This window comes from Corvus cornix, chromosome Z (assembly GCF_000738735.6).
Source record: "Corvus cornix cornix isolate S_Up_H32 chromosome Z, ASM73873v5, whole genome shotgun sequence".
Lineage (NCBI taxonomy): Eukaryota > Metazoa > Chordata > Aves > Passeriformes > Corvidae > Corvus > Corvus cornix.
The window spans coordinates 67,382,471-67,395,846 of NC_046357.1; the positions used below are offsets into that span (position 1 = coordinate 67,382,471).

Consider the following 13,376-nt stretch of genomic DNA (forward strand, 5'->3'; position numbering starts at 1 on the left):
CTTCAAACATTAAGGGTGGTCCGTGTACTTTGGGAGAGCTTACATTATTTACTCCTAATATGAAGACAATTGCCAACGTGAGACACAGATAAAAAAGATCTACTCTGCATCAATATGAACCAGATTGCAAAGATGATTTTACCCCATGGGGCTATGGAAAAAGGCTTCTAACATCTCTTCTTATGCCACCAGTTGCCTCAGTAGTTGCGTTAAAGCAGTTGGATCGGTTGGGATGTTGGCTGAGTAAACAATCTAATGCCACATCCCTTGCACTAAGTGGCCTTTTAGCAGATGTCAAAAATGTGAGGCATGCAACCTTGCAAAATAAAGCAGCCATTGATTTTCTTTTGCTGGCCCATGGACATGGATGCAAAGACTTTGAGGGGATGTGCTGCATGAATCTGTCTGACCACTCAGAGTCTATTTATAAGAGCATACAAGAACTTAAAGAGGGCGTGTCGAAAATAAGAATCGATGATGGAACTTGGATGGATACTTTATTTAGTGGATGGGGTTTAGCATCGTGGGTAAAGAAATGTCTTACAACAGGCCTATACATTTTGGCAGTCATAGTAATAGTTCTCATAATGGTGCCATGTTTGTTTCAATGTGTACAGCGAATGCTTGATAAATCCATCAAAGGAGTTTTTTTGGTGCAGAAAGGAGGGGGAGATGAGGGAGACAGAGGAGTAGAAACTCCTGCAATTAAAGGAGGCTTTGATTTACAACCCTGGAAGAGACTAGGTCTGGCTTAATTGACAGAGATTTGTGGACTTTAAGCAAAAGGATTACAAACTTGTGTTCCTATCATTATAAGTAAAATTGTACACTGGGTGTTTTGGTGAAGGGTTTTAAAATATAATAGTGTGGTTTTACATAGTTTAAGTTAAGAATGTAGATGGTATAAGAGAGACATCTGTGTGTACGTGACATGAGCAGTTATTGGTCAAGACATAGCTGCATTGCAGTGAGAAGTGCCACAGGTGATAGGTCATTAATCTAAAACAAAGTGTCGTTTTAAGTATCTATTGGATTAGAAAGTTATAAATTACGATGTAACCCTAAATCTTGTGACTAGTTGCCATTACTTGGAGGTGTTGTAAAATCTCACGCCTCGACTGATGCGTTTGTTATTTTAAACAATAAATTCGTGTAATTGCATAGTCCCATCCCTTAAAGCGGACATAATTTCTTTCTTTTCTTTTACTTTGGCTTAGGTCTCGAATGTCTTCAAGTTCTTCTGGTAAGAAGACATTCTTTACTGAAGGACACAGCAAACATATGAGGTGAGTTTTGAGTCTATGAGATGTCCAGGTCCCCAGTACTTCCCTTGACATGAGCTGCAAGATGCAGGTGGCCGAGATGATACTCCTGGACAAGAAGAGGGAGATATTTCTTCCATTGCTTGGCAAGAAGCTTTTCCAGCAAGCAGAAGGATGCAGGAGGGCACCTGAACCCCAAGAGCCCTGCAGAATTTGTCTGCCTCTCTCAGCTTGTGTGTCACTGATAAACACACAGGCTCACAGCCACACATCTGGATGAGGAAGAGTCCATACCATTTAAAGCCCAACAGCAGTATTCCAAAATCACTTCTGAGCTACCTTAGCCAGTGACTAAACTACCTGTGACAGCAGCCAGAACGAGATGCAATTATTACTGAAAACTCCCCTTAATCCCAGTTTTGTTCCTTTGCCACAGTCCTCCCCAGAGTATTTCAGCATGACCTTTAGTCCTCCTGGAGCTACTCAGGTAACAAATGCCATTTCCCCTCGGCACACTCACAGCCAGCCTGAACGGGCACAGACGATGAGAATTTCTTCCTCCTGAGGTACCTGCGCTCTTAAACGTCCCTGGAGCGCTTCCACTAGCTCAGCTCACTTGAGGGAGGATAACCATCCTGGCAGACCTGAGCAGCATGTCCAGGAGACAGGGTTACCCAAACCAGGCCATCACAGCTTCAGGTTTGACAAGACTTGTGCACACATCACACAAAACAGTTCATGCAGCTATTCAGTGGAGGCTGCAGAATGTGCAGAGAGATTTTAGTCGGGGGGGAGCAGCACTAGAACAACCGGAGATAGATGCTGTTTGCAGACAAACAAACCCAAGTGAGCAAACACAAAGAGGCAGAAGCTGCTTGTGAAGTTCAGCAAAGAACCATTTCAGACCAAGTTCATCCCAAAACTAAGGTGCAGTTTCAGGGCAGTTACCATGACTTCTTGCTTTGTGGTTCTGGTTTTTTGTATAAAAGACTTTATGTTCTTCTCTCTTCTTACCCTCTAAAGTCCAGGGACTAAGGTGGCCCCCTCACTGTTGGTGAGCAGGTTTCAAAACCTGGGTTTTGAATTCACTGGACTCAAAAGCGTGGATGCTCTGTACCTGCTGTTGCAGTAAGATTCACTTTGCCTGATGGGATTCTACCTCCCATGCAAATATTGTTAGTTATGTAAAACTTGGGGTCTACGTGTTTGTATACTGGGTTAAAACCACATCTGTAAGGAGGAAGAAAGGCATGAAGATTCTCTTCCCCATTCTGTAGCCAAGGAACCCAAGAAATACATGCTAAAATCAATGACTTATTACTTGTTTCCAGGAATCGTTTGCCAGGAATTTCTCACTTTTATCAGCAATGTAAGTCCAAATACAGACTCCAGGTAAATTGGTCAGAAAAATGTACATTTATTTCTTCAGCTTCTACTCTTCATGGTGCTGTGGTTCGACCAAGTAACCTACAACACTGGCAGGAACAGCCTTTGCCACAAGTACAGTATAGAAGTAAACAGCAAAGGATGGGTTCAGCACCAGCAGTTAGTTCCCAGAAGATCAGGAACGGCTTGGCTGCTGCATGCCCACCATGTCTGCATCACCTTAAGGGACATTGCTGTCGCAGGTGTTGGAGGAAAAACTGTCTGAGCATCTGAGATGGAAAGGTGAAGGCAGTGACACAGCTGTGTGCCAATCAGAAAGTGAACATTGTGTCTTCCTACGCTGCAAGGAGATCCTACATGCTAGCAGAAGAGCACAAAGGACAGTTTCACCTGAAACACACACTAATGTATTGCAGATATACTGAAAATATTAATAACTTCTAACAGCTTCTCAAAAATAAGTCAGTATAGACTGTTTTAACGTTGCCCCTGTTGCACGTAATACCAGGAGACTAGTGAAAAAATAGATTTACATAAGGCATATTTCGCTTTCAGAACTGACTGCTCTTTAACTTGGAACTGGTAAGTAGTCACCAGTAGGAAAAACATTAAAACTGCATTTTCAAAGTGGTAAAAATTGTGATTCAAAAGCTACAGTGCCAGGTAGGGGAAAAGGAAAGATATGGAACAGCAATAATACTTTAAGTCATCAGGCCTGCACATTGAGTGATGTTCTCTACAAATTACTTCTAAAGGGGAAAGGATTAATTTTAAGAGAAAAATCTTAATCTAAAACCACATACCACAGTTTTAAGGATTTTTCTTTCCTAAAAATTAACAACCTTTTCTGTTGTTAATTATTAAACCAATTTTTGGCCCAAACACTGAAATATAATATCCATTATTTGCCTTGTGGTGTTTGTAACTGACATTAAATTCTACCAGTAGGGTAGAAAATTGGGAATGAGTCATGCTGCCAGACACAAGATAAGCCCACTTCTTTTCAAGTTTCAGTATCCTTAAAACACAGCTAAGGGTAACTTCTCATTCTTAGCCACAGAGTACTGTGGAAAAGTCAATGCAACCATAACCATACTACAGGGGTGACTAAACATTCCAATGCACAATCCGCTTTTCAGCCACCTGCTTCCTCATCTCTAGTAGGGCACAGGTCCAGTGTCCGTGTGTTTCTCATAACTCACAGAGATTACAGAGGAGATCTTCAAAAAGAGGCTTTTCTGGATGAAGCAGTGCATAGACAAATGAAACATGGGGAAAGATGTCCCTTCTTTTCTGAACTCCTGTCTTCTCCTTTTTGCCTATTCCTTAGAAATGTTGTTGCAATTCAGTCGCTGGGATAATTTTTACAAGAGTTGTTACACTGCGTTTAAAGAAAGACAAACCCCATCCCACCGAGGTGGATCATTCATAATTCAGGTACTGTTTTAAGCTGTTGAAGATGAATTGGGAAGAGATTTTCTAGGTAGTGGGTTTCAATTTTTCTGAGAAAGCCAGCACACAGAGGAAGAGATGACAGGGCATCTCTAAACCACTCAGTGCAAAAGACTATTCCAGAATGTGGTGAGACCAACAATCCTTGGGTCACCCATAGGGCAGGGACTGAAGTGACAGGGCAGGGCTCCTCACAAAGGGACCTGGAAGGAGGGCAAGAGAAGGCAGTGTTAGCTGGAACTCAAGACAAGCTGGATGTAAGGAGAACATCTGCTCTGTGTGTGGGATGAGCTTATGCCATAGCACCAAACACACTCACATGAGCCCTCAGGGATAAACGATGCAAAGACATTAAAAAAAAAGGCATAAATTTAAAAAGAGGGAGAAAATAAGTCTATTTTTCCCCAGCTATGACTGAAAAGTGTTTCCAGTTCAAGAGTCAAGAGAGAATTTAAAATAAAAAGAACAAGTGACACTAAGCACAGATCTTTGCAAGATCTCCTTTTTCAGTCTCCATTGAAAAGACTTGGCTACAGGAGGGATTTTGCATTGGAACTCGCCCCAAAATGGGGAAAATAAAGAAGAGAAGAGGTGATTCCTGAGGAAAGAAAAAGGCAAAACATCTTGCTGAGACACCAGCGTGAGTTCACTACAACTCTAGGCCATTAATCCCTTGGGGAAAGCAACATCCTTCCACGGGGCAGGATTTTAACTTTGATGGCAACGCTGACAAAATTGCTGCCCCTTCCTGTTGCTGCTTCTGACTCCAAAGAAGGAGAAATGTGCCAAATCTGCCTAAGACAGGCAGAGACAGTGAGAAAGAACCAGCCAGCTGGCTGGAAAAGAGGCAAAAAGAATGTCTTCAAGTCTCTCCTTGTCATCATTTCCCCTTGTCCCATTTGACCCGTGTGCTTTGAAGTGGAGAACTCTGTTTGCAACCCCAACCTAAATAGTGAAGCTACACAGTCGAAGACCTTTTTCCTCACTTCAGCTATGCTGAACACAGAGCGGTTTTGCTTTCACTGGACAAAGAGGAACCCGAGTTTCCCACGGCATTCCTCAGTTTGGACCCCTCTCCGAAAGTTCCCCTCTGCGCATGCCTTGGTGGTTTGGGGTCGTGCTGCACACCAAGGCCAGAAGGCCGATTCCAGGCAGAGAAAGCAAGGGTTTGCCCCGTGCCGGTCCGTGCCGTGCCCGGGCAGCGCCCCGGGAGCCGCCCCGCCCGCGCTGTGCCCGCAGCCCCGGCTTTGTGCCGCTCGTTCCCGCGCGGGGCCCAGCGCAGCGCCCCCCTCAGGCCGCGCGCCGCCGCTGCAGCTGCGGCCGTTGCGCTGCGGCCGTTGCGGCGCCAGTGGGCGCCAGGCGCGATGGCCGAGCTGCCGCTGCCCGCCGGGCTCGATGCCCGCACCTTCCCCGCCAAGCTGTGGCGCCTGGCGAACAGCCCCCGCGTCCGCTCCGTGCGCTGGGACACCCAGGGCCGGGGGCTGCTCATCGACCGCGCCCTCTTTGAGCAGGAGCTGCTCAGCTCGGCCGGCGTCCAGGGGCCGGCCCCGCGCACCTTCAGAGCCACGCAGTTCCGCAGCATCGTGCGCCAGCTGAACCGCTACGGCTTCTACAAGGTGCCGGGCCGGGCTGGCGCGGCTGTGCCGGGCGATGCCGGGGCCATCGTCCACTATGGGAACCCCTGGTTTCGCCGCGACCGCCCCCACCTCCTGCTGCGCATCAGGCGCTGTGCCAGAGCCAAGAGGCAGCGACCTGCGGCCGGGCGGGAGGGGTGCAGGCGCCAGCCAGCCGCTCCCAGGAGCCCCGCGGGGCCGGCGAGACGCGGTGGGAGCTGTGGGCGTGAGGCTGGCGTGGGCTTTGGCCGCGGGCACTGGCCGGCTGGGCAGGAGCGGGCCCTGCCCGTGCTGGGGCCGCTCAGCGCGGCTGCCCCGGGCGGCACAGGGGCTGTCCTTGGGCAAGGCAGCTGTGCCGGCAGGGCCTGGCAGCGGTGCCGGCTGTGCCGCGCTGCCGGGGGCTGCGGGACGGTCCCGCCGGGGCTGCGCACAGCCAACACCTGGCCCGCTGGGCCTGCAGCTGGCCCAGCCCTGCGCCGTGGCTGGCGCTGCTCCTTGCCCGGCCCTGGGATGCCTGGGGAGCTCTCCGTAAGTGCGTGTGAGTGCCGAGGGCTCGGTTGTGGTCCCGCCCAGCTGCAGGGAGCCTCCTGTCCCTTTGGAGCAGAGGGAAAGACCCGGCAGCTGGGTTTCTGGCAGTTGCCTCCTGCCAAGGAATTGCAGTGGGACGGTTTTCCCAGACGGTTGAACGAGTAGGGGAGAGCTAAGTAGACAAGGAATTGGTGTTTGCAAAGGCCCAGAACATGTGGGGATTTTTTTGTTTGTCACCCTGCTTGGGAGGATGGGAGCTTTTCTCTTCCCTGATAGAAGTACAGTTGCTGCCAAGGGAAGCATACCTGAGAACCAATACTGACCTAGGCTTCCCTTTGCCTCCTTTCTTCTTCCCTCACTGCTCCACAGCTCCCTCGTGCCAGAACCTCGGTGCTGCCTCACCTGAGGTTTCAGAGTTGTCTCCAGGCCCTTCCAGTACAAGTGCAGGCACTCAGGAGCGTGAGGCTTCCCCAGCACCTCCCAAGAAAGTGTTTGTCACCTCTGAACTTCTTGGGGTGTCATCAGAGGTGCCAGGCAAGCGCCAAGTTCAACGCCAGCCTGAGCTCATCATTCCACCAGTTCCTGGAGACCATCAGAGCACTTCCGTGGCTCTTCCAGAGAGCAGCAGCTGCACTTCAGAGCAGCACACCCCAGCCTGCAGCCCATCAGGTAGGGAAAGAGTTTCTACCCTTGTGTCGAGAGTCTTTCTGAAGAATGGCTAAAAAGCAAAGGTCATGATGACACTGTAGGATTGATAAAGATGCAGACTTGGCAAGGATACTAAATTCTTGAGCAAGGAGTTGTATAAACAACAGGATGTGAGTCCAGATAAGTAAGCTGAAAGAAACTATATGGAAGAGAAAATAAGACCCCTACGTTTGCAGATCTCATGGAATAGCTCCCACCAATAAGGAGCTCAGCTTTTGCAATATGTATGAGCTAATTAGTAGTACTATAAGTATGTGTAGATTATTACAATAAACGAGACTTGCTGACCACAATGCCGTGAGGCTTGTCTCCCGCGACTCCACCCGACACCCTTGCTTTTCAAACAGGTCCTGGAAAGTGACCGTTTGAAGTCTTTTTGCACAGTGCTCTGTCATGGGTAGATCTCAAGTGAGAATCAGGTAGAAAGTGTCAAGTGTACGGGGAAGCAGGACCATGAAAACAAAACCAATCTCTGTCTGCTTTTGCTGTCCTTCCTCCAGATTTGGAGGGTGTTCTGGGCATTTTCCAGACAGCCTCTCCGTAGGAGTGAAAAATTTGTCCACAACTGCTCAGTGTCAGGTGAACTTCCATCTTTCTTTGAATGAAGCCCAACTAGGATGCTGATAGGATATTGCAGAGCTTACAGATTGTCCTCCTGCAAATGCTGTTAAATTTCAGTGAGCTCTGTGTGTCCCCAGAACTGCTGCAGCTGCAGAATACGGCCTCACGCACAAGGTTGCTTTTTATGATACAATCACAGCTGAATTTTAGCATGTGTGTCTGCAGATCTGGGCTCTTCCTGGGTGAATCCACTTTCTGTGGCCGGTTGTGATGAGAAACTCAGAAGCAGCCAAATGCAAAAGCTGCTGGGGAGATAGAAAAGACTGTGACTATAAAGTCTTTGTGTCTGTGTGTAGATCAATTTTACAGTCCATCCTTTAATATACACACTCAACAATTAGATGAAATACTTTTTAAGAGAAAGAAATCAGTGTTCCAGTCCCCTGGGAAGTTGGAATACAGTTCTGGAATTGAGTTTGCTGTGTGCTTCCTGTGATGTTTGCTGCAAGGCAGCAATAGAGCTCTGCATCCCAAAGCCACATTCTGGAGCCTGACCAATGTGTTTGGATTCCTGCAGCCAAACCAGGCCATCCAGCCCCCAGTGCTCCACCTGGCAGTGCTGGCTGGGCAGCATGGACGGCCTCCAGCTGGGCATGGAATACTCCTGGGGAAGAGGAATTGCCACTGCTGGATCTGGACCTTGTGCTTGAGACGCTGGAGGAGATGCGTTCGTCCTCCCTGCCTGAGAGGTCTCCCTTGGCTCAGGTAACTCCATTGGACAGGGATGAAAGGGGCTGGACTGAGAGCTGTGAATGTTGTTGCACGGCTGAGAAGGAAAGGCTTCTTGAGCTCAGCTGTGAATGGACAGGGGAAGATTTGCTTGGTAAAGCAAGATCTCCAAAAGAAGAGGGAATGAAAAGGGGGATAGCCCTTAGTGGGGATGAGAGGCGTTGGCCAAGTTTGGGTGCTCCTTTTGCTGGGAAGAATTCCTGGTGCAGGGGCATTTGTGGTGAGGAAGTGGAAGCTTTGAAGGCTCTAAGAGGCTTTGTTTGATGGGACAGAAGAAAGTGTGGGGAGAATTGCCACTGAAGGCAAAGTGTCCCCTGCAGGGAGGGGCATGCGAGAGGTGCCTCTGTTAGAGCAGCAGACGTGGGCTCTGCCTGTTTTGGGTGGGAAGGCCGAGGCAAAGCAAGGGCTGGGCTGCAGCTGCTGCTGCTGCTGCTGTGTGAGCTGTGCCGAGCGTGCAGGCGCTGCCAGAGCCGTGCTTGGGGATGGGCTGGAGCTGCAGCTTTCTGCTCCTCTCAGTAGCCTGGTGCCTCCTGTCCTGCTTCTGTCTGGGAAATCCTCAGCTGGGCAAGCTTGCCAGTCTTGCTCTCCGTGTTCCAGAGCTCAGGCACCTTCCTCTTGGGCATCTCTATGGGAAGAGATGTGTGCTCCCATGCAGTCCCTGCAAAGCTGCAGCCTGGATGAGACTGTTCTGCTCAGGGCTTTGGAGGGAGGAGCACATCCCTGTTCCAGGAGCTGGCAGGACTCCTTCCTCAGTGCCCACTCCATGTGTTCATTGTCACTCCCCACGTTCAACATTGTCAGCTGGGACAGCTTTTGGACGGTGTTTGAGAAGTCAGTTTTTTGGACTGTTGAAGGTCTCTTGTCTTCTGTAATCTCACACACAGCAGTTTTCAAAAGCATTTGCTTCCTTAAGAGAAGGAAATGTTGCAGGCTCTGAGCTATGGTGTCCCTGCAGAAAATAGTGAGTGATCTTTGGGTTTCTTTCTTTCTGGTTTTCTTTTCAGGTCAATCTTAGTGTAGCCCCTGAGTCTTCAGGAGGGGAGGCTGTGAGGAAGGCTGCAGCAGAGGGAGCTTTGACTGTCACCGAGAGCTGCAGGAACAGTTCCCTGGAACCTGAGGAGCCTGGTAAGGAGAGAGCCCACACTGCTTTAGAGAGCTCTGAGGCGGCTGCTCTGAGCCTGCCTCTGGCAGGAAGGGAGATGAGAAGAGTTGAGTTCTGTCTGCAGGGCTGGTGCTTCCTGGTGCCTTTAGGTCAAATCCTGCCCTGGCACAGCCTCCCCGAGCCCTGCCCTCCACGCTTCTCCAGAGGCACTGACACCGAGTGCTGTGCTGTGGCCAGAGAGCCGTGAATAAACCCAACCTGTGGGAGCTGTGTCACCAACCCGGGTGTCCCAATTTTGTGAAGTCCGTGGATGAGTTTGCTGCAGGGTGACAGTGCTCTGGAGGCAACACTGAGGGACTCTTGAATCAAGAGAGCAAAACCTCAGCAAGAAGTCAGTGTAGAAGTCTGAGCTTTTTGTCTGAGAGCATTAAATCAATGTAGTACCAGTCTGCTGATAGCTCTAGTGAGACACATTAAAAATACAAGCAGCAGGGGCCAAACAAATAATAAATCACAAGGATTTATGATTTGGAAAGGAAAAACTTAACTTAACCCAGATTAGCGAGAACTAATAGGAGAGAGGGAGCACCTCTGCATTCTTGAGCAAAGCTGATGCTGCCTGCAGGCCTCGTGGGGAGCTCTTTCCCTCCCAACTCTTCCTGCCAGAGCTGATGGTTGTGTTGGAGGAGCTGTTGCTCACTGCAGAGGGCAGTTTGTAGATGGCAGGGAACGGTGCTGGTTCGTAACTCAGCTCACAGCACCCGTCATCTTCAGCCATTTCAGTGAGGACTGAGGTGTCTCTGTCAGCACAGAGAAAGAGCAAGGCTGGGCTTCTGTGTGGGAGCTGGGACTGTCTGTGCTTCAGGCTCTCGTGGGTGCCATTTGCACTGCGAGTGCTGAGGCTTTACTGGGATACTTCAAACCTTTGGAGGTTTTGAAAACTTGGAATGCTCCCTGCTCTTTAAAGAGCAGGCCTGAAATTCCCAAGTGAGAGTCTGCCTTTCGGGCCATCTTTTGCAGTCTTTGATAGAAGGACAATTACTTCCAAAGGGAAAGATGCATGGAGGCCAATATTGACTCAGTGTTCCCTTTGCTTCCCAGATATCCATCTGATCTACCTCTCCAGGAGGGCTGCCTTGCGTGGGGAGAAGAGACTGAGGGAGAGCCTGTGACCATCTGACAGGTGCAATCCCTCTGTTTATAGATAGCTTTATAGATTTCCATAGTTAGATTTATATATAATGTAGTTACATTTTTAGATTTACAGAGCTGTGTTTATATGTGCATATATTTATAGATCTGTATAGTTAAATTTGTATCTGTAGTTATATAGATGATAAAATTATATTTATGTAGATGTATTTACATTTTTAGATGTGCATATCTACATTTATATACATGTAGAGTAATATATATACATATATAGAGTTTTATTTATAAATGTGCATGGTTATTTAGCTAGAGGTAAATGGATGTTTGGATCCACAGATTAATGTTTATATAGGCCTAGACTTGCATTTTAAGCTTTTTCCTGCCTCGGCTGCCTTTTTCATCTCGTTTTTCCCCCTCTGTCCCCTCTTCCTGTGCTGGCTCCGAGCTGGCGCCGGGCCGGACGGAGCAGCAGCTGCAGCCCCGTGTCCCTGGAGCGGTGGGAGCTGCCGGTGGCCGCAGGCACTGTGCCCTGAGGAGCTGCTGGAGGACGGTGAGCCAGAGGGGGCTGGGGAGAGGTGACACTGAAGGGACGGTGATGTTGAGGTGCTGGTGAGGCTGAGGGATGTGGGGAGCAGAGGGGAATGGTGGCACTGCGGTGACAGGGAAGTGGCACAGGCTGAGGGGAGTGCCAGGTCTGAGGGGATGGGATGGGTCAGAAGGGACTGAGAGGCTTGAGAGGACTTTGAGGGGCTGAAGGAACTGGGAGGGGTCTGGGGGTTTGCCGAGGGCATGGCGGGGCTGAGGGGATGGAGGGGGCCAGCAGGGAGCACAGTGGGGTCCGGGCCTGCGGCTCTGCCAGCCCTTGGAACCAATTCCAGAGCCTCCGCTTTTGCCCCAGCTGCCCTGAAACCTTGAGAAGAGCCGGAGAGTGACGGGAGCCAGCAGGGAGAAGCTGAAGGCCGCCAGCAAGAGCAGCGAACGGGGACCTGCTGCTGCCGCCCGAGACCCTGGGTGAGGCCCCAGGGCCGCTGAGGCAGGGTGGGCGTGAGGCTGGGTGGGCTTTGGCCGCGGGCACTGGCCGGCTGGGCAGGAGCGGGCCCTGCCCGTGCTGGAGCGCTCAGCGCGGCTGCCCCGGGCGGCACAGGGGCTGTCCTTGGGCAAGGCAGCTGTGCCGGCAGGGCCGGCAGCGGTGCCGGCTGTGCCGCGCTGCCGGGGGCTGCGGGACGGTCCCCGGCTGCGCTCGCCGCACCTGGCCCGCTGGGCCTGCTTTTTCTTTCTAAGCCTCCTGGGGAGGCTCTGAGATTTCTCTTCCCTGATGGAAGTGCAGGTGCTGCCAAGGGAAACGTCCCGATCCTGACTCAGTGTTCCCTTTGCTTGCCAGGTGTCCCATCTGCTGTCCCTGTCCAGGAGAGCTGCTCTGCGCGGGAGGAAGCGACAGAGGGAGAGGCTTTGAAGATGGGGCGGCTGGAATCCCTCTGCTTATAGTTCTGCTTATAGATGAGTGGACTTGCATGTAGAGCGTGATAATTATATTGATATTTACGTATGTGCTATTTGCATAGGTATATTTCTATGTGTATGTTGTTACATGAATGGATGTAGTATGTATATATGAATGTGTAGATATATACATACATGTTTCTCGTTACATGTATGTGTATATATGTATCTAAGTATATATGTATGTTGTTATATCTCTGTCCAGTTCTATTTCCTGTTTATACAGTTATCTAGGTATCTATTTCTAGTGATGTTGTTGTAGGTATTTGGCTCTTTAAATAGGTGCATTGGTATTTGTATCGGTATATATGTCTGGTTTTCTATTTTTATATGCATATTGATCTATTTCTGTAATATATTTACACGTGTTGGGATGTTTAGCTGTATATTTGTATAGATGCAGTTGTTTTATCTATCTATTTATGTATGTATTGTAGGTAATATGAGTATTTATATTTACATCTGTGTATTGTGGTGGTTATATATGTATTTGTTTCTGTTTAAATATAGATGGAGTTGTATAGTTGTGTAATTCTATTTATTCAGTTCTTGCTATAGGGCTATTTAGAGAGAGATGTTGATATTTTTGTGTTTCTATATGGGCTGTACAGTTACAGTAACATGGAATAAATTAAGTTGTTAAACTTCAGTTGATCTTTGTGTATAGTGAGTTGTTGTAGAGGTTGGCAATAAATTAATTTTTGTTCCTGGAAGTTGATGTTTGTATATTTTTACGTAGCATTGTTGTAATAATCAAATAAATGACAGTTTTGTATCTTAACTGAGATCTGTACAGTTATCTATTGTCAGCGCGGGTGTAGCAATTTGTAATAAATTACATTTTTCAACTGAAATTGATTCTCGTGTGTTTGTAGATCAGCGGTGCGGCTGCAGCAACCGGCGATAAATGACATTTGTCAGCTGAGATGAGTGTTCTGTGATTTGTGCTCTCCAAAGGAAGGAGCAGATGTAAATGGGATGATGCTGGAGGATTTTGGCCATGAAAATCCCCAGCCGTGCCCAGCAGATTCCCCAGCTGCAGCCAGGCTGGGCAAGGGAACGGCACATTTGGGATGGCAGCAGAGCCACACGTTGGCTACAGGCTCGCTGCAGAGGCCTGCTGAGAAAACGGGACTCCCCTGAGCGTAGAACTGCAGCCAGGAGCCACCCGGGGAGGAGAAATCCACCCCCGTCCCACCGGGAGCTCTTTAGGGAGCGCTCCCAGTGCCCCTCTGAAGCTCATCCTGGAGAGCAGCAGCAACCAGGGATCCTGAGCCAGCTGCGCTGCCTTTGGCAGCACTTTGGCAAAGGGTCTGGAGCAAG

At 49.2% G+C, this 13,376-nt stretch overlaps 1 protein-coding gene across 2 annotated transcripts; it reads left to right on the top strand.

Moving 5' to 3' along the window:
* Window positions 1-5,383: 5,383 nt before the first annotated feature.
* Window positions 5,384-12,907, top strand: LOC109145509. 2 transcript variants are annotated; one of them, XM_039567710.1, is made up of 7 exons: window positions 5,384-6,241; window positions 6,611-6,910; window positions 8,088-8,275; window positions 9,304-9,424; window positions 10,503-11,103; window positions 11,452-11,564; window positions 11,881-12,907. In XM_039567710.1, exons 1-4 carry the CDS (start codon window positions 5,465-5,467, stop codon window positions 9,317-9,319), a joined length of 1,281 nt encoding a protein of 426 aa, XP_039423644.1. In that variant the 5' UTR covers window positions 5,384-5,464; the 3' UTR covers window positions 9,320-9,424; window positions 10,503-11,103; window positions 11,452-11,564; window positions 11,881-12,907. The 2 variants fall into 2 exon arrangements, with proteins under 2 accessions (XP_039423644.1, XP_039423643.1); XM_039567709.1 differs by having other exon boundaries at window positions 11,935-12,907.
* The last annotated feature ends 469 nt before the right edge of the window (window positions 12,908-13,376 follow it).